The sequence below is a fragment of the Mus pahari genome, chromosome 15 (genome assembly GCF_900095145.1).
Source record: "Mus pahari chromosome 15, PAHARI_EIJ_v1.1, whole genome shotgun sequence".
Lineage (NCBI taxonomy): Eukaryota > Metazoa > Chordata > Mammalia > Rodentia > Muridae > Mus > Mus pahari.
Genome location: NC_034604.1, coordinates 38,461,221 through 38,483,112, shown reverse-complemented (window position 1 = coordinate 38,483,112; position 21,892 = coordinate 38,461,221). Strand labels below are relative to the sequence as shown.

Below are 21,892 nucleotides of genomic sequence, written 5' to 3'. Positions count from 1 at the left end.
TCTGCATTGGCCAGGCTCTGGCAAAGCCTCTCAGAAGGTATCTATCAGCAAGCACTTCTTGGCATCAGCAATGGGTTTAGTGTCTGTAGATGGGATGGATCCCCAGGTAGGTCAGTCTCTGATTGGTCTTTTCTTCAGTCTCTGTTCTACTCTGTGTCCCTGTATTTTCTTTAGACAGAAGCAATTTTGGGTTAAAAATTTGGAGATGGGTAGGTGGCCCCATCCCTCAGCCAAGGGCCAAGCACAACCTCTGGATATGGTTCTCTCTCCCTTTTGTTGGGTATTTCAACTAAATGCATCCCCGTTGGGTACTGGGAGCCTCTTGTTTTCCTGGCTTCTGGGACTTTCTGGTGGCTACCCCCAGTTCCCCATCCCCCACTGCTACACATCTCTGTTCAATTTCCTGACCCTCTGTACATCTCCCTGTCTCTTCCCTACCTGATCCTTCATCCCTTTTCCACTCCCCCTCCTCTCTTCCTCCCAAGTCATTCCCACCCTCTACCTCTCATGATTATTTTGTTCCCCCTTCTAAGTAGGACTGAAGCATCCATTCTTTGGTATTCCTTCTTCTTGGGCTTCATATGGTTTGTGAATTGTATCGTGGGTATTCCAAGCTTTTTGCCCAATATCCACTTATCAGTGAGTACATACCATGTGTGTTCTTTTGTGACTGGGTTACCTGACTCAGAATGATATTTTCTAGTTCCATCAATTTACTTGTGAATTTCATGAAGTCATTGTTTTTAATAGCCGAGTATACTCCATTGTATAAATGTACCACATTTTCTGTATCCATTCTTCTGTTGAGGGTCATCTGGGTTGTTTCCAGCTTCTGGATATTACAAACAAGGCTGCTATGAACATAGTGAATCACATATCCTTATTATATATTGGAGCATCTTCTGGGTATATGCCCAGGAGTGGTATAGCTGGGTCCTCAGGTAGTACTATGTCTAATTTTCTGAGGAACGACCAGCCGATATCCAGAATGGTTGTACCTGCTTGCAAGCCCACTAGCAATGGAGAAGTGTTCCTCTTCCTTCACATCCTCACCAGCAATTGTTATTACTTGAGGTTTTTTTTTTAATCTTAGCCATTCTGACTGGTGTGAGGTGAAATCTCAGGGTTGTTTTGATTTGCATTTCCCTGATGACTAAGGATGTTGAACATTTCTTTAGTTGCTTCTCGGCCATTCGAAATTCCTCAGTTGAGAATGATTTAATTAGCTCTGTACCCCATTAGGGTTATTTGGTTTTCTGGAGTCTAACTTCTTGAGTTCTTTGAATATTTTGGATATTAGGCCTCTAACGGATGTAGGATTGGTAAAGATATTTCCCAATCTGTGGGTTGCCATTTTCTCCTATTGACAGTGTCCTTTGCTGTACAGAAAGAAGCTTTTCAATTTTATGAGGTCCCATTTGTCGATTGTTAATCTTAGAGCATAAGCTATTGGTGTTCTGTTCAGGGAATTTTCCCCTGTGTCCATGTGTTCAAGGCTCTTCTCCACTTTCTCTTTTATTTATTGAGTCATTTTCTCAATCGAGGTCCCTCCTCTCAGGTGACTTTAGCTTGTATCAAATTGACATAAAACAATCCAGCACAATGTGTAGTTATCATGTTGTGTCCTGATAGGGTCCTGAGATGTCTCACTTAGGACTGAGCACTCCACAGTCTCTTATTCTGTACTCCTGAACTAGTCACGAGTCTCTATCTCTATGTTATTCACCATCCCCTGTAAAACCAGCCTTCCCTAATGAGATCCGAGAGATGCTCTAACCTCTGTGTTTAACTGTAAGTCACTAGGAGTCAATTTAATACTGTGTTCATTTAGCAGAGCTATAGTCGTTGATTGTCTCCTGAGACTTATAACCCATAGCCTCAGGTTCTTGGCCCTAATAACAGTGACAGGGTGGAATGAGCTGTATCAATCAATCCATGAGTTGTGTAGACTACTTCAATCTCTCTTGCCCCGAGCTCATCTTAGCCTCAAGGCCCTGTCCCCTGGAGACTCTCCAAAGGGCACAGCTACAGTGTTTATAAAGGGTGGCACCTAGCCAAGTATCCCAATCCTTGAAGCCAAATAGTGTTTGTAAAGAGCAGCAGCTGTTGGAACATACGGATGATCCATGGGCATCTCTTAGTTCTCATTGACAGCATCCCTGTGCACCAGTACCCAATCTTCGGGAGCATATATGAGAAGTTCTGGTCCCATGTTCTCCTTTTTGATGTTAACAGTTGGATGTTGATAATTTTCTCTGCTTTCCTCTTTGTTCCAGTGCACCATTTAAGAATGTTAGCAAAGATGTTTCTCCTCTAGTCAGGATTCTGGTTAGGGCTCTTATTTCCTGGACTGATTCAGCAACTTTCTCTCTGATCACCCTATCTCCATTCTCTTCCTACTCTGCCACCAGAATAAACTCAATTAAACCCTTCCCTGCTAGATACTTACCATTCAGGAATTTCAGCATCCCCTCCCACTGCTAACTGGAGGATGAGCCCAACACCCTGGGGTGGGAATTATTCTATGTTCCCTACCAATGTATATTTCCAGCATTCATTTGTGCTTACTAGGAAGATCTGTGGTTCTACTTAATTACATCTTATTCCTACACAGAATAGTATCTGTGTCTTTTCTCTGCCATGTCACAGCACCTACAATTTTCTTGCCCAGGATTCTTCACCTGTGTCTACATTGTTGCCGTCCTCTCCTCTCCTCATGTACCAGACCAAGGGTGTTATCTTCTGGGACACTTCCTTGTGTGTAGGAAAAGTACAAAGAAAGGTCCTTGTCTCAACGTGTATGAGCAATTTTTGAGCATGTGTGCTTTTAAAAACACTTATCACAGTCTGGTGTGGTGCTTGCTACTCACCTTTAATACTAGCAGTGACTTTTGGGAATCTCTGTGAGTTTGCAGCCAGGCTACAAAGCAAGTTTCAGTTAGCCAGGGATATAGAGTGGGACCCTGAATCAAAGAAAAGAAAAGTAATCAAAACACCTATCAGAGAGACCAGATAGATTACAGTGCTGATGATGAAGGTAGGTAGGTGTATTTCAGATAGATAAATAGTTAGAAGTTAGGTAGACAGACGATAGATAGATAGATAGATAGATAGATAGATAGATAGATAGATAGATAGATAGTAGGAAGATACGGGGCTGATTTTTCCTGTCATGGAACTTTAAAAAATATTATACTAACAAAAGTGTTTACAAGTAACTATCAGTATTAACTGGGTGACATAATTAACACAGTAATTTGCTTAGTTATTACCCACTGAATAATATCCAACACACACATAGTATTTCTTTTTTTTTTTTTTTTCTTTTATTTTTTTTGGTTTTTCGAGGCAGGGTTTCTTTGTGTAGCCCTGACTGTCCTGAAAATCACTCTGTAGACCAGTTGAAAATTAGGATGTCACCATTGATGTCTCCATTGATGTCTTCAATGACTGTCATGGAGAAAAGACAGAAGAATGGATTGGTGCTCCTAGAAAGGGAATTCAGAAATGTGAGAGACCTATACTTCAGGTAAAGGATCCTAAGCAGATGTCAATGGAATTGAGATGTCACTGTGAGTTAAGATACAAAATATAGGATAAGGGAGGTTCTAGAGACAGAAGAGCTCAGGAGAGGCCCTTACAGGCCACTCTGGCTAGGAGTGGATGGACTGACACAAACTCATGTATTCACCAAACAGTCACCGCCATCTCCGTCTCTTCCCAGGGCTTCCGAGGCAACGTTTGAGAAGACCTTAGCAAGGAACACCACGCAGTAGTGGCTGAAGCATCTCACTCCAGGAAATGAAACAGTAACATGGCAGTACCTGTTTGAAAGGATTAAATCCCAAAAGACTCCAATTAGAAAGGGACAATGTCCAAGAAAGGGCGGAATAAGGGCGAAAAGCCCGAGGCACTCATTGTCGCCCTTCAAGCTGCCAACGAAGACCTCAGGACCAAACTCACAGACATTCAGATAGAACTGCATCAAGAGAAATCCAAGGTGAGTACGATCTGCCTGGGGCCGGGACTCCAGCCAATCCTGGTTGTCTCCATGTTTAACAAACTCAGCAATTCCTTTAAATCCTGGGCTTGGATGCATGCAGCCCAGAAGCAACCATGCTAATATAAAATTACATCATTTAGATAACTGCTACTACAAAAATATTCTTATCACAAACTGACAAATATTTCACTGTGTTTGGCATTCTCTTTAATCACTGTAAGAAATTTAATTTTACACCAGACCTATTTCACCCTGTTCAATGAAAGTAGTAAATGAGTCTGGAATCCATTCGAGGCTATTTCTACCTATTTCAGCTGAGTTGGCCTTTGGTTAATAAACTCCAATGTGAAGTTCATGAGGGAAATATCTGTATCCCCATGAAGCAAAGAGAACACATTCTCACATTTAAAAGGCATTAATTTGTGAATCCGAAGTTTGTGGCATTATATATTTTTCTCTGTCCTCGGTAGCAGATTGGCGTGTCTCAGGGTCTCTATCTGTGATTCTGCCTCTCATACAACACTCTGGAAGGGAATAACTTGGGAGAGCCCAGTACAAATTGAGGTTCCTGAACTTAATAAGCCAACGATTTTGTCTGAGTCTGTGAGGTAAGGAGCCCAGCATGGCTTCGGATGAGAGGGACTCATTTAGGATGACAAATGACAGTCACAGGAATGCTTAGGAGAGAAAAATACCCACAATATTCCGGAGGAGACCCCACCACTGCAAGTACTCCACACATTTAATCTTTTTTTAAACCGACAGCTCTCAAACGATACCTAACCTGTTCTCAAGGGCCTGGCCCAGTGTCTATGTTGGCAGGCTGGTAGGTGCCATCCCCTCTTCGTCTGACAAGGCTCTGGCAGTAGCCTTCTTAAACAAGAACTCGGCCGTCTCATCGCTTCTCCCAAGTTCCCCTCCCCTTCTCCCTTCCCCTCACAGTTAGTTACAACCTCACGACAGGAGTTAGAGAAAAGCTTCTCTATATGTCAGCAGCAAAAGGAAGCAGAGGGCAAATGAATCCTAAAGCAATTTCATTATAGATAAATACGATTGTGTTTGCAAAGGAGCAGACTCTCGGGGAAAACATGACCAAAGCCAAGGTATGAATTTACACTCCCTGTTTAACCCTAAGGCTCTTATGATAAAATGAAAATCCAACTACGGGTAGGGAATGGATAAAGCCTGGAAACCTTTGGGATGATGGGCCATTACTCATCTTCTCAGCAAAACACATAATGCTGTTGGCATTTACAGAAAATACCCAGTGTGCAGAGAACAGAGTCCGTCGTAAATGCTTCGGCTGATAATATAAACAGCCAGGCTACAACAGACCCAAATGTACACCATTCATCACACACTCCAGCATGTGCACTTCATCTTATCACAGAACCTGTTCTTGCATTTAGCACCTGACTGGCCCTGAGTAGGTCTTCAAGTCCCACTCTGTTCACCTGTCACGTGGAGCTGTAGAGGCACCTGCTCCATCTGAGCGCGCTAGGGAGTGAAGATGTTCAGAGTTAGGTGGAGTTGAGCATGGAAAGTGCATGGTGCTGTTATCTCTTTTGACCCTCAGTTTCCCCCTCTCAGGCAGGCATGGCTGTTTATCTCTGCTTGAATGAAGAAAGTTGCTACCTGTTTTTCAGGCAGTGCTCAAAACTACTGATTGAATGAACCCCATGTGAACTGTTTGTAAATGCTTTCCTGATATCCCTGTGGTAACAGTGTTATTGCAATATTTTGATAGGAAAGCTTAGGCTTGAGTAAAGAAAGGCCTGTCTTTCTCTTTGAAATAATATTCCCAGGCACTAAATATGTGGGTATTTTCCTGCCTGGATACCAAGCTGCTGCAATCCCCTGCTCAGTGTAGATTGGTCCGGAAAGAGAGACTCCCCCCTCCGAGTTCTCCAGGAAACACACTTTCTCTAGGAGCAAGGATACAGTTTCAATGAACAGTGGTGTGGGCAGGGTGACAAAGCAGATGAGGGCATGGGAGCAGAGAAGAGGGTTTTGAGGTTCAGGCGGCTGCTAGTCAGCTTGGGGAGCACAGGGTAGGGAGCAAGGACGCCACACAGGAGCAGCCAAGTGACGCATGCACGCAGACTCCAAAGCCCTTGACACCTGACCTCATGGTCTTCACGCCATGTTTGGGACAAAAGAAGCCTGTGGCTACTTACTCTCTGATTTCACTGGGGGAGGAAAATGAACTTTAATTTGCTTAGCTCACTTGCTTTCTGGAGGCAGCAAGTGGAAGCCCCCAAATGGGGATTCTTTTCAGAGATATTAGAGATCATAGTAGTGCCTGAACACTTGATCTCTGCCACCACCACCATCCCCATCACCTTAGAAAAGCAACCAACGTTCTCTATCCTCAGTTCCCATAGCCTCTGGTTCAAGGCTCACATTTAGAGTGTAATATTTTTCTTCCTTTCTACGCCTTTGCTTCTGTTTTCAAGAGGCCTAGCTGAACGAAGAAATTAGAGAAGGGAGAGAAGAGGGTGTGGGAGAGGAGAGGGGGAGGGGACAGAGTGCTACCCCAGGTCTTAGAAGATTTTCCCATAAAAGCAGCCTCTCAGCCCTTTTGTCTGAAAGTTCTTAGGCTCCTCCAGTGACAAGCCCTGTTGGTTTACTGTGAAGTCCCTCTCCAGGAACATGCAAAGCAGATTAATCCAAGCCTCAGTTTCTGATAGCGTGACCCCTCTTGATGACCTCACAGCCCTTTCCTTGCCTTTACTGCTGCTGCCGCTGCGCTTTTTAATCCTTGACTTCTAAGAGTACATTAAAACTCCAGCCACCTTCATGTGTATCTTGGCAGGATTTCCGTAAGCCAGACTAGAATTACCGACAGAAAACACAGCATGAGGCCTGCATAAAGAAGTTATGGCACCTATTCCTTGTGTCCCACTGGAACGGTTATCACAGGAAATACTTTTTCATAGTGATCTTTTCTTTCCATAGAATTTCGAGGGCAGAAAGGATTTGAAATTTCATTTTTACAACCTGGTTCAGTGTTCCTTGTTCTTGCCTCTCCACTGGCTTCCCTACTCCTTATGGTCATCTGTATTCTCAATGTCTACCAAGTCAAAACCCTATGTCATCAACCCCAGAGATTTCATCATATTCCCAAGGCAAGCCAGATTTTGCTTTGGACATTTCTTTCTGTTTGGAAATAGCTACTAAACTCTTAATGTATAGCCACATTAGTCATACATTATGTGTATTTGCATTTTTGTTGGTAGTGGCTTGATATAACACTGTATAATGTACTACCATATGCAACAGTAGTTTCAAAATGAACATGATAGTATCTACTGTTGCTTAGTCACTGGCTTTTGATACATTGAGTCATCTTCTCCATAACCAGATGAGAATGAGATCATCAACCTACTATGCCAGTAGGAAAAAGGCTGACAGAGGTAAAGGAGTTTACTGAAAGTGGAGAGCAATCAGGCCTAGGCGCTAGGCCAGACATGGCTCTTCGCCACCCTGGTGGAAATTGTTTGTGCTTATAGAGGGATTGGTTCTTCCTTTCTTCCCTGAAATGCTGGGTACAAATACAACAGACATCACAGGGCTGACCTGCAGGCCAAATGTACTAATATGCACAATGCGTATTTACAAAGGCATCAACTTAGACTGAAACACGTGGAAATGCCAGCAAGCCTCTGCCTGAGCCTGAGTTATCTCTACAAAACACTCACACTGTCCAAAGTGATTTTCATTTGCTAAATAATTTTCTCCCTTTCAAAATATTTTCATGTTAGTATTTACATTTCTATTCAGCAATAGCTCTTTTGTGCCCTCATCTCAAGATTTGTTAGGATATTTAAATCTTCTACCTTAAAGCCTAAATTATATGTAAGTTTGGAAAAAGACTTCATCACACAATGGCAGTGGTCCTCAACCTGTAGGTTGAGAACTTGTGGAGCTGGTAGGACCTGTTCACAAGGGTTACCTACAACCATCAGAAATATCAGATGTTTTCATTATGATTTGAAAACTGTAGAAAAATTACAGTTTTGAAGTCGCAACAAAAATAATTTTATGGCTGTGGGTCACCATGACACAAGGAACTGTATTAAAGGGTCATAGCATAAGACATTTGAGAATCATTTCGTTATGGTCTCTCGAGTCTCCCAAACTGCACGTTTTAGCTCTCCCTCAAAGTGAAGCACTTTGCCAGATAAGCTTACAGGGAAAACAAGTCACATCATGAAATCCTGCAAATGATTGCCTTTTCCGTGGCTTCTGAAATAAATGTGAACGTCTCTTTGTTTTGTGAATTCTCCGGAGTGATTGACACCGTGATTGACACCTTGATCAGCGTCTGGTTGTGTTAGTTTTCTTTGGGGACTGGAATATAGTCTCCACACAGCTGTATTTTTTATAGTCTAACTTTTTGTTCTTTTGATATCTCTCTCTCTCTCTGCTGATACACATGAAAGATTACTATTTATAATCGGAGAGAAACAACACAGTCAAGACAGAATCATAAGAAGATGTTATGTTAGGTACTTTGAGAGAATTTGAGATGAGTCATTTAGGGTGCAATGTCTTTTGTCATATACAATAAATATTACCTTATATATCATAGTGTGTAACAGTTCAAGTTATTTTCCCATGAGTTTTTAACATGATTCTAGAAATAACCATTACAGGCATTTTTCAAACACGTTTTCTTAGATCAGTGGTTCGCAACCTATGGGTTGTGACCTCTTTGGAGTGGAACTACTCTTTCACAGGGGCCACCTAAAACACAGATATTTACATTATGATTCATAACAGCATCAGAATTATAGTTATAATGTAGCAATAAGAATAATTTTATGTTTGGTGTCATCACAACATGAGGAACTGAGTTGAAGGGTTGCAGCATCAGGAAGGTTGAGAACTTCTGTCTTCGTTGGTGAAGAGAAATCAAATCCAAAATTCCTTACCTGGTGTCCACTCTCATTGCAGCTCATCACTGTCCTATGAAATGCCATTTCCCTTAGGACCTTGTGACCCAGGAGTCATGTTTTCGTGATCCTCTTTCCAATGCTACTACTTTAAACATTCACTGCTGACACAAAGCAGGACCGAGTTCCCATCGCTCGAGCTAAGGATACATTCCTAATGTCTTATATGGAAACTAAACTGTGTTTCTAAATTGGGGGTTGGCGGGGCTTCCTCTGAAAATAAAAGCATTATCCAGAACAGGAATTAAGAATCCTTCCTACAAGGTAGAAACACTACATATGTTAGGGTCTGTGGGTCAGACAGTCTCTGAAAGTACCCAATCATGGAAATGTGAAAACAAACCCAAGCAATAGACAGGTGAGGTTGTACTATAATAGATCTGTATTTAAAAAACAAAACAAAACAAAAACAAAAACAAAAACAAAAAACCACAGACAGGTATATGAGCTATAGTTTCCTCATCCCATATCAGGAAGTTAACATTTTCTGTTTACTCCAGAAAGATGAGAATGTAATCTACATTGTCAAGACCAGAGAAGCATCCTTACCTGCTAAAGATGCTGTGTTTTGCTGCAGTGTCTTTCCAGGGTGTACGAGTGAATACATAGTTACCCTTGTAACTCTCTGAGCCTATGTTCTCTAAACTGTATGACAGGGCAGGCTATCCATGCCTCTGCTTACAGGGTTGGCCAGAAAACAATAGCATATGACCTGTAATTGCACTTGTGCCTTCTTGCTCCTTACTGTGCTGTGCCTGCCATAAGTGGATATACAATGGTAGTCTCTTAGGAGTTTCTAATCAGGGACAGGATAAAAAGAGGTAGGGATAAGAGAGAAGCATTCACAAAATCTGTCACATAAAGAAAAACATACTAAGGACCAACAAAGTGCACCAAGAAGACAAAGAACAGTAGACATGAGCTTAATCCTAGGCAATCAGGGTCACGTGTCAGGAAAAGATGCTAAGTAGCTGGGCTAAGAGGAATGTGAGAATCCCAAAGAGAGTCAAGGGGAGAGCCATCAGGGAAAAGAGACTAGTCAGACAGGTACAAATATAAACCATATACAGAAAATAGCATATTCTCTTGTGTCTGGAGCAGGGGTGGGGGAGGGGAAGGAGGAACAAAGTCCTGCTCAACCTACATAGGAGCCTGACTGGCAAGGCTGAAGTATGGGGATTCCATTCTCAGTGTGGAAGGGCCTCTGTGGCTTTGGAACAGCCACAATAGTCGTGCTAGGGCTGGGATTTACCAAGTAAGCATCATTAGCAGTGTGAAGAAAGTCTTTCTCTCCAAAAGAACCCCAGAGACCTCTAGAGCAACACTGGCCAAAAGAAATGAAATGTCAACTACAAATGAATGTCAGATAGGTGATCTTTAATTAAATGTCCTGTGGCCACGTTTTTAGAAATGAAAGGGATCCATTGCTTTCCCTGGTATAATTTGTTTAACTTAACTCACACAAATTATTATCATTTCAACCAATGACAAAGGGCTAATAAGAAACTCTGTCTTGCGATAAATCAACAAAATCCAGAGTGTATTTTACACATGGAGCTAATCTCATGCTCGCAATACTGCGAGTATTCAGTGTAGCGAGAATCCACCATGTTGGACATTAAGCTAAGGAGAGATCAGAAGATAGTCATTGGAAGACACATGACTGCTGCTTCACCAAGTCCTCTTAGGTTCCGCACCCCCATAGGATAACGCCACTGAGATTCACTCCTGTGCTTTAAAAACATGTTCATCAAACAGTACGTCACTTAGAAAATACTGGTATAGCTGAAGATAGGTAAGTTACTGAGGTAAGTAAAATCCCACATACTCTATTCTAATTACAATGATTTTAAAAAGCACTTTAAAACTTTTAGGTTGAAAAGCTCTCAAATTGTGGGAAAGGGAAAACCAGGATCAGAGCATATTTTAAGGGGTGGAGGTTATTTTTTAATAAAAATTAAAAATGTGCTATTAACATTTTAAAACTGGAGAAATGGCAGAGACTCTGTCACACAGTCAGATAATGCTACTGGGGCCTCTCAAATTCTCTCTCTCTCTCTCTCTCTCTCTCTCTCTCTCTCTCTCTCTCTCTCTCTCTCTCTCTCTCTCTCTCTGTGTGTGTGTGTGTGTGTGTGTGTGTGTGTGTCCCTGTCTACCGAGACAAAGAAGCAGGGAGATGAGACAAGCAGGTTATAGGATGAACGGAGTGGAGGAGAAAATAGGACAGGATCACAGAGGGACCTTTTCATGCTACCCAGGTGGCCAGCTACCACTTCATAGCATTCTGTTAAATCGGGGATTTACTAGGTCACATTTAAGTAGCACAGACCAGAAAGAATGAAAACTGTCATTGGAAATGTAACAAAACTCAGAAGATTATTTTCAGCAGAATTCTGGAAAGGTGGAAAGATTAGAAGAAATTCTTATGAAATTACTTGGAGTGTTTGGCTTAGGGGGCAGTAAGGTCGAGCGATAAGAGTGAGACTAAAAAAAGACCCCCCTGCGACATGCAGAAGCAACATGCCTAAATCCCTATAATTAGAGGAGAACCCAAGAGACCACCCGATTTAGGGGTGTTATCTGTTCTGCTGATGAGTATGCATGTATGTGGATATATATAACAATTTGGGGAATCGAACGTGATTGCTATACAAAGAACAATAAAGTCATGGCTATTATAACTTCATTTATTACCTTCTCAATTACCCTCTCCAATGAGAAAGAGGAGCATTATACAATAATATTTTAGGTGCCTTATTGATGTATCAAACTTGGAGCGATGCAGAGATGCCCACATTTATGGGTTTGGATGAAGCCAGGATTGTGCAGTTGTTAATCGTAGCTATTTCTCTATTGATGGGAGAACCACTCTAACGAAGCTACACAGTTTTACTGGGTATGCCAGTTGCCTGGGGAGTTGTTAAAAACACATTCTGCTATATAGGTTTGGTGGGGAACCAGGATTCTGCCATTCTAACAAGCTTCCTGGTGTCTCTGGAGCTGCCGATCTGTGGACCACATACTGATTAAGAAGACCTCAGAATATGGAAAGTTCCTCTGAACACGCTAAGATAAACATCTTAGATGTTTCCTCCCTTTACACACCATAGTCTCTGCTTTAAGGCCCTGGCTTTCTTTTCCTCTGAGCACACAGTAGCTTGTACTCCCCCTCCCCTTTTTTTTAATAAATAAGGTATTAAGAGATCATCGCAGCCTAAGCTGCAAGATCCTGCCCGGGAGTAAGCGTTTTCTTTGAGGCTCATGCTTTTTCATCCTTTCACCTCTCTGCCTCTAGGTATCAAAGCTTGAAAGAGAGAAGACTCAAGAAGCAAAGAGGATTCGTGAGTTGGAGCAGCGCAAACACACGGTCCTGGTGACAGAGCTTAAAGCCAAGCTCCATGAGGAGAAGATGAAGGAGCTGCAGGCCGTGAGGGAGAATCTCATCAAGCAGCATGAGCAGGAAATGTCAAGGACAGTGAAGGTGCGGGATGGGGAGATCCAGAGACTCAAGTCTGCTCTGTGTGCTCTCCGGGATGGCAGCAGTGACAAAGTAAGGACAGCACTCACCATTGAGGCCCGGGAGGAGGCCCGGAAACAGTTCGATGCAGAGCGCCTGAAGCTCCTGCAGGAAATTACAGACTTGAAAACTGCCAAGAAGCAGGTGGATGAGGCTCTAAGCAATATGATCCAAGCGGATAAAATCAAGGCTGGGGACCTTAGGAGTGAACATCAGTCCCACCAGGAAGCCATCTCGAAGATCAAGTGGGAATCGGAACGGGATATACGGAGGCTGGTTAGTACTAATAAACGGGGGACTCGGCCAGAGCTCTGTTGTTTTTTTTTTTTTTTCTTGTCAGTTACCATAAACAAAACACCCGCGCTTTGGCCAGCTGTACTGTCGGAAGCGTAAGGTACATTGGTAGGTGGTTTAGTAGAAATTGGAGCTGGAAAATGTAAGAGATTTTAGAGTTTTCATTTTCATAGTGTATTTCATAGTAATTGCATTCACGTGGGCGCACAGGTATTCATGAAGCGACCTGTGTTCTTGGGTGATCCATGAAAAGACCAGAAATTACAAAGTCTCCTACCCTTAGCTTATTGCTGTGGGCTTCCGGGTTGTAAAATTTCATTGGTACTTTTCAGGACAAAGGAATTTTTCTACAATTTGTCTGAAAATGTTGAGAACATCTTGACTGATCAGCGCAAACAAGGAGCTATGAAATCCCTGGTCATTTTAAAAATGGGTTTCTTCCCGCCAATTAAGCTAGAAATATTTATTACGAGCTATTCTGTTTTTATTTTATTTATTTTGTTTATTTTTTTAATGTATTCACATGGATGTCATTCAGAAGCAGCTTCTTGCTATTTATAATTTTCTTGAGTTCAACGCACACAGAATTTTGTTTTCTCTTAGCATGCAAAGCCAAAACTACATAGAATCTCATGATGCTAAAATAAATACATTAAATTAATGCATTGTCTAAAAGCTGTAGGACCCTAGGTTAACCTTGTTTTTGATCTCAGGATGAAAATTTATATTCATCTACGTGTAAAAGTTGACAATTAACTTAAAGTTTTAGAATAGTGATGCTCAACCTGAGGGTCGAAACCCCTTTGGCAAACCTATACCTCCAAAACTATTTACATTACAATTCCCAAGAGTAGCAAAATTACAGTTGTGGAATAGCAACAAAAATAATTTTATGATCGTTGGTCGCCAGAACATCAAGGGTTGCAGCATTAGAAAGGTTGAGAACCACTGTTTTAAAATGCATTTGATACTATATGTTTCTCTAAGCAGAGCACTATTTGGGAAAAACCATCCTTTCCCCGTGTCTGCCAATCCTCAGTGCTTTCCTAGAAATTCTATGTCTCTAGGATTTCTACTTTAAGCTAAAGTGTTTTGTGATTCCCGTAGAACGTTTTACAAGTTAAGCCTGTGTCGTTTTCTTGGTAATGTGGTACAATGTGACTGTAAAATTCTGCCCCTGACACCCTTTCTGAGCAATTCATTCTGCCACACTGCTTGACAATCGAGGCCAAATTCAGCGCAGAAATACTGGTTTCTGCCCTGCTCTTGGTTTCTGAAATGACCGTGGGTGATGAAGAAGGATCCAAGACTGGGAACAATGGAACAGTCAGGGAGGTGAGTTACAAGAAAGCCTTGAATTAAATATTCTTGCTTGCCTTTCAGTGTGAAATCGACAAATTAGTCATAATTGCCCCCCATTACTTCTTTCCAAGAACACTGCTGACAGGAGACAGAAGATTCTCCTAAGCAGCCACATGAAATCTAAACCACCCGAATAGTGGCTTAAAAATTGGGTACAAACAGAACAATGCGGGAAAACGCCTTATTAATGCATGTGTTCCTGTCTTCCCTTTGTCATTTTTATTTCCTATTCCTTCCCTCACCCTCATATGCACTTTTGGACCTGGGGGAAAAGGGGGAAGAAATGAGATCCAATCTTTATAGAAAATGCCACCAAAAAAAAAAAAAAAAAAAAAACAAAACTACAGTTCTTCTTATTTTATGGATGTGAGTACACTGTCACTCTTCTCAGACACACCAGAAGAGGGCATCAGATCCCATTACAGATGGTTGTGAGCCACCATGTGGTTGCTGAGAATTGAACTCAGGACCTCTGGAAGTGTAGTCAGTGCTCTTAACCACTGAGCCATCTCTCCAGTCCCCATATAATTCTTTTTATCTATGAACTAGATGACTGATTAATTTTGCAGTATCCTGAGACTCAACTTATGTGTTCATAACCACTGTATAATAGAGCTCCCCTACATAGCTATATATTCCACTGGGGACCACAGTGGAAAATTCTGGGGTTATGTGGATAATCATGGAGCCAGTATACTACAGAGCCTGACAGATGGGCTCTGGGCTCTGAAGATGAAGGTAAAGTATCAAGATGTCATCACACATAAGGCAGGTGACAATGATGTAATGCTTAACCTTTCAAGTTCTGAGTCTCGTCTGGTACAGAGTGGTCCTGGAACCTACTGAACAGAACATAAATAGAAAGTGAGATAACTTCTATAACCTAACCATGGGGCTGCAAATACTGCCAAGGATCAGACTTATACTGTAAAGGATCATTTATAATATTAGAGGTGGTAAGGATGACTCCATGGGGTGTTAATGAGCTGAGCTAGCATCTGCCGTGATACAGAAAACATCACAAGTAGCCAGGAACATGCAGGTTATGTGCTGTATTAATCTGCAAATAACTGTGTAAATATCAATTCCCATACGTGCTCAGCTTAACCCTGGACTCAGACTTCTTTAAGAAAGTACAGCTTCCAACTAAACTGGACACATGTAGCCTAGAGTCAGCAACCAGGCACTAATGTGTAGAAGAAGAGTGGCCGTGCAAACAGATGCTGCACTGCTCTCCCCATCTAAAGAGCACAGCAAAGAAATGCACTAAGCGAGTGAGTCACTAAATATAAGGAAAGAGAGAGAAGAATGACATTTATGCCAAATGTCTTTTCTTGTTCCCACTTTAAGTATCCACATAGAATATATTGAAATGGGACAAAAAGGATTCACCCGGTGTCTATAATCTCTTCAAAAACTGTTACATTTGTTTAATGTATTGGCTGTCCCACATCTAGGCACAGCAAACCAGTTCCAGTTAATTGGAACTCTGATCCACTAATAGATGATACCTGTGTCTTAAGTACAAAATTAAAATATGTGATGCCACACACAGGATTAAAATACATGACTGTTGAAATCAATAATTATTTTCCACAGATATATGAGGAAACATTTTGACTATAATTACCAGGCATTTCTCTCTCCTATTCTAGTCCCAATGATGTTTTGTTTTTATTTGTTTGTTTGTTTGTTTGTTTTGCAGTAATGGTAGAACGACTTCTAAGGCTGACTGTCTTGAGGTTATGGGTGGGAAAGGAAAGATCACACAACAGAACTGCCTCATGATAGCACCAGAATTGACACTTCCTAGAAAAATAAGTAACCCAATACCAGGAAGCCTGTTATTTCCTTCAGTTGCAAATGACTGGCTGATAATATCAATCAATCTTAGGATCAAGATCGAAGGCTGGTTCCCTGAAAGAGACAGTAATAATTTGTTTGTCCTGAGAATCATCATAGTAGGCTATCTTGAATCTATCTTTATTGAAGCTAATAATCCATTTTAAATGTATTCTTTGCTGACCACCCCAGATCATTTCAAACACTATGAGTAAGGACAACACCCATTCAAGGTATATCTCTTATTAGTCAATGCTGCTCCATATTATTTGTGAGTTCAGTACACTGTATGTCAGATTCCAGAGGATTTTTTTTTTTTTCTGCATCATCACAAGAAAGAGGTGGACTTCCCATGGGGAAAATGGGATTCATTCATAGCATGGTCAAATTAAATGTCCTGGCTCTCATTTAATTCAGATGGATGAAATCAAAGCCAAGGACAGGATCATCTTTTCCCTGGAAAAAGAACTGGAGACTCAGACGGGCTATGTACAGAAACTCCAGCTACAGAAGGAGGCTTTGGATGAGCAGCTCTTCCTTGTCAAGGAGGCAGAGTGTAACATGAGCAGTCCAAAGAGAGAGATTCCAGGAAGGGCAGGAGACGGCTCTGAGCACTGCAGCAGCCCGGTAAGTCCCTGCGAGTTGAGGTTAACAACTCCGGAGTCATCTTTTATTTAGCTCTAGAGTTCTGCTTTTCACTTAAGCTATTTTCCTGTCTATAAGTACAAAGGAATCAATTCTACCCCCTACTATAAATCCAGCAACTATCTTGGGAACAGGCTTTTCTAGACTCACAGACAACCAAATGGGCTGTGCTTCATTATCATACCACGTAAGAGCTGCAGGTGTCTGAATCTTTCAGGGAATTTTTCTAGCCTAGTGATATCTATCCGAACTTGAATCTATTATAAAAGCCCAGGTCTTGTAGTGGATAGTTGTAATCGGAGCCACGAGGGCTAACTAGTACAATGTTCTACATTCTCTAAATGGTGTCTTACAACAGGTAGACCATCAGGAAGAAACCACCATGGCTTCCATCTTACATGTAAGGATACTGAATGGGAAGTGGTTTGTATAAGGAAACTAAGCTAATGAATTTGAGACAAGGGGTCTAAATCCAAAGTCCATTTTGGGGGTGGGATAATCATGATATATCGCATGTAAGTATTAGCGAAAGAACTAAACTATGTGCTACATTCCAGATCAGTATATATTTACCACCGCCTACTAGGGTGTGTGTATATTAAGTGAAGATATTGGCCTGTTGGCAAAATTGGTAATTGTCCCATGTATGAACAACTGGATTAGAAATTGACAGACAGTTATCATCTTCAGAGGTTGATAGACATGCCTATAAAAGAGACTGAATCATCTATAGCCATGGAATGAAAGTTTCTAGTTTAATGTACTTGCCATTTACTCAACCAGATTGTCATAATTTTACATGACAAATTATTTTCGGATGTATACTGAGAGATATAAACTTGCATGTAGTGGGTTATCAAATGATTTAGCTACAAAAAAAATGAAAATGTATGATTAAGGAACAAAAATGAGTTCCAAAGTACATAGAACAAAGTAATGAGCAATTCATGAATGGGTTTTCAGTGGACACACACTCTCCCACCCTCAAGCACATATATAGTAGGACACACACACACACACACACACACAAACACACACACACACACACACACACACACACACACACCCTAGTAGGCGGTGGTAAATATATACTGATCTGGAATGTAGCACATAATCAGTTTAGTTCTTTCACTAATACTTACATGTGATATATCATGATTATCCCACCCCCAAAATGGACTTTGAATTTAGACCCCTTGGTTCAAATTCATTAGCTTAGTTTCCTTATACAAACCACTTCCCGTTCAGTATCCTTACATGTAAGATGGAAGCCATGGTGGTTTCTTCCTGATGGTCTACCTGTTATAAGACACCATTTAGAGAATGTAGAACATTGTACTAGTTAGCCCTCATGGCTCTGATTACAACTATCCACTACAAGACCTGGGCTGACGTAGAACCACCGTCAGTTTGGCAGCTTGTCCGATTGTGTTGAACCCTCTAGGCTATGATGAATCCAGGGGTGTGAAACTGCTCCACCATCGCAACAGGGAGCCACTATCAAAATGAAAAACAATAGTAGAACCCCAAACATGTCGTTAGGGTAGGCCTATAGCACAGAATTCAGCAGTAGCTGCTATGTGTAAGGTGGTTCATAACAATTGTTCATACTGTAAAAAATATGTTATTCAAGTTTATTTTATATACCTTGCCTTTTGCAAATAAAGGTAATATGTTTCCTCACAGTGGCCTTTTTCCCCATAAGTATACAGAAATTCACAAAGCCCCATGTCTGCTCCTAATCTGTCCCCTCTGTGGCTAAGTATAATAGCAGACAGTTGTCTCTGTCCCAGGAAGCAATGGACATTTGAGACATGAGGATATTCCCTGAACTTCACAAACAACTCTCATAACCTGGTAACCTTCTGTCACCCCCTCTGTGCCCCAAGGCTGCGTGGGCTCCAGGATCTGTCTGTTTGCCCTTGGAATTCATTTGTAGTTTTAGCCAAGAGAGTTCTTCACTCAGGAGTAAATGTGAAGAGTTACAAAGAGCTAACTAGTCTTCTCTGAGTAAAAGGCCATTCCTCTTCATGGGCCAAATAGAAAGAAAGGTGCCTATTACTTTTGCTGATGGTAGTCCAGAGATACTCATTTCCATTCTCATGTGTAGGACTTGAGAAGAAATCAAAAGAGAATAGCCGAATTGAACGCCACTATACGAAAGTTAGAAGACAGGAACACCTTGCTCGGAGATGAGCGAAACGAGTTGGTGAGTTGCACTCAAACTGTTTTCATTATGTGTCTTGTTAGACGTTATGCTCTAAAAGTATGCCTTGTGATGTGTAGTTTATCATGAGAGAAAAGCAAAAAGCATACTATACAAAAGTATAGTATGATAAACCCCCATGAAGTGGCTGCCCCACATAACTCCCTCTAGATGCATGAGTGCTTTTTTCCCCTAATATTCATTTATTTATTTTATGTATGAGAATACACTGTCACTGTCTTGAGGCACACCAGAAGAGGGCATCAGATCCCATTACAGACTGTTGTGAGCCACCATGTGGTTGCTGGGAATTGAACTCAGGACCTCTGGAAGAACAGTCAGCGCTCTTTAACTACTGAGCCATCTCTCCAGAACCCTGCTTTCCTTTCTTATTATCATTACAGCATTTTAAAAATAGGCATTTTGACATACTAGCCTGCAGCTTACATTTTAATGGAATTGTTTATGTAAATGTGATTTCAGCCTTTCCTTTATCTGGGGCCACTGTTTCTCCCTAGAGCTAAGTTATCATTACTTCTCACAAGCTGTGAGTATTATAACGTATTGCCCTCTCTTTCTATTTTTTAAAACAGTATCATGAAATTTCTTCTAGAAACTGTGGGGTTCAATTTGCAAACCTCTGAAGTTCTCTTGTTTTTATTTTTTTGTTTGTTCTCTTGTAATTTTTTTTTTAACTTCTGTCACTAGTTACTCCTTAACGGTCACCACACTTTGCAACATTTCATCCCCTTGTGCTTATCAAGATTTTCTTTACAGCCAGAACATAGGCTCACCATCTTCATTTGCTTTCTACTGCTATGATTAAACAACATGACCAAAAGAAATTTGAGGAGGACAGGGATTGATTTGGCTTACATGCTTTGATCACAGTTCACCTGAAGGGAAATCAGAGCAGGAACTGAGGCACTGACTGGCCTGCTGACCCTAGCTTGCTCAGTTTGCTTTTTGATAGACCCCTGGACCATTCACTAGGAGATAGTACTACTCACAGTGGGCTGGGTCCTTTCACATAAATTGTTAATCAAGAAGATGCCTCACAGCCTTGCCTACAGGACAATTTCCAGGACACATTTTCTCAACCGAAGTTCCCTCTCTCAGGTGACCCTAGCTTTTGTCAAGGTGACAAAAACACTAACCAGGACAGTGGCTTTTAGAAATATCACATATCCTCAGGAAAGGAAGATGTGCTACACAATCTTTAGTTATAGCTTTATTCAAATTCACTGTCTTGTTTTAAATTTTCTATATATCTCTAATATTTTTGTCTATTTAATCTCTCAGGAAACTTTTCTATGTCTCTTCTTAGCTCTGCCCATTTTTCATTATAGATATTTGAAGTTATGTTATTTGATAGGTGTAAATTAATATTTGCTGGTGGTTTTGACATATCAACTCTTTCATATTATAAAATACATTCTCTCCTTGACCTGAGGCCTACCTGTTACTAGTTAAACTATAGCAGGATGTTTTAGTGTTCACATGAATCTCTGCCCATTAATATATGCATACATATATGCATGGTTGATCATATATGCATAATTTTAGTCTCTGTTAAGAACTAAAGCCTGTCTATCTGAAGAAGCATTTTGTTGGATGCTTCAGAACTGTCATGACTGCATGCTGTGCTAAAACAGGACAGTTCTTTCTCCTCGTGCTCATTTGAATTTTCTATGAATAGTATGCACCTGGTAGACTTGAATCTTTAAAACACTGGGCATTAATCTCCATAGGAGGCACAGGGTGGAATAATAAACCCAATGAACAATCTGTCTTTGTACGTACTCAAAATTTAATATTAATGATTTAGGTACCAAAGCTCAAAAACTATGAATTGCACCTGATTATTTTTGAAAAATAAAGCCAATGTTTTGTTTTCATTATAAAACTTAAAGTTTTCAAATTCAGATTAGGATGGAACTAGAGAAATGCCAAGAGCCACAAATGGGGTTTGCTTTTGTTTTTTAAGCATAGGTAACTTTCTCCTTCCTCAGTATCTCCCCAAATCATAGATTTCTATAAAAGGACTCACTATTTTTGTGATCCTCTGAGATCCTTTTTCCTTGTGATAAGAAAAGAATAAGCTAATCATTAGAAATTCAACATGGAAATTCAAGCTGTCTGTATAGATTGGCCTATAGTACATCAACCAAACAGAAGAGTTTTAAAAAATGAATGGATTAAAGGACAACATTCATACATTTATTCTAGTGCTTCTAAACTAAAGGCAGTTTGGGCAACAGGTAGTCATCTCAGCTGACAGGGTATTAGTGTCAGTAGTAGGCAGAGGGCATAGATACTGCTAAACATCCTATGGAATATAAAAGTGGTCCCCATGACAACAACAACAACAGAAAAGCATATCCTGTCTTACTTACCTAGAGTGAGATCGCAGCAAGACCATTTAATGCAGTTGGGAAGGATAAGGCTTGGAACCAGGTTGTAGTGACCATGTGGTTTAAATGGGCTTCTGTGGGTTCCTGAGCCAATGAGAGGTCTTTCCTGGACCAGGCAGTCAGTTTGGTTGGTGGGGAAGGAGGGAGGGAGGTGGGGAAAGTAAAAGGGAGCAACTTAACTTCTGGCCACTCCAACCACCAGCATTGGTGGCATCTCTGTTAAGATAACAGATAAGGCAGAATTGTGAGGACTATGACGAGGACCAAGTATTCTGGCTCGTGGCCTCTAATCACAGCACTGGGAAGACAGAAACAAAAGGAATCCTGTTCATTCCATCCTGGTTAGGTCTACCTAATAAGTTCAGAGTCTACTAGCTCTACAGAGCATAATCCCACTAAGAAGAAAGGAGGGAGGGAGAGAGAGAGACATGCAGGCAGGCAAAAATAACATTCGTGAGACAAAAAGAAATGAAACGATTGACCCATTAATAGAGAAGAATCTAATAGTCTGTCCTGAGACACACTGGGTGACTGCTGGGCTGTTTTCCTCGTTCACACTTGACCTCTCTCACCCTACTTCTCTCAAGATATGAGAAACAAATTTTAATTTATTTATGCCCAGTTAAAACGTGTGCGGGAAACCGAAAAACA

At 41.1% G+C, this 21,892-nt stretch overlaps 1 protein-coding gene across 1 annotated transcript in view; it reads left to right on the top strand.

Moving 5' to 3' along the window:
- Jakmip2 (janus kinase and microtubule interacting protein 2) overlaps positions 1-21,892 on the top strand; it is a 146,084-nt gene that overhangs the window by 93,140 nt on the left and 31,052 nt on the right. The window contains exons 2-6 of the mRNA XM_029546811.1: positions 3,725-4,000; positions 12,257-12,754; positions 16,394-16,603; positions 18,732-18,830; positions 21,864-21,890. Coding sequence (XP_029402671.1) covers positions 3,872-4,000; positions 12,257-12,754; positions 16,394-16,603; positions 18,732-18,830; positions 21,864-21,890 — 963 coding nt within the window. The 5' untranslated portion in view covers positions 3,725-3,871. The remainder of the gene's footprint in view (positions 1-3,724; positions 4,001-12,256; positions 12,755-16,393; positions 16,604-18,731; positions 18,831-21,863; positions 21,891-21,892) is intronic.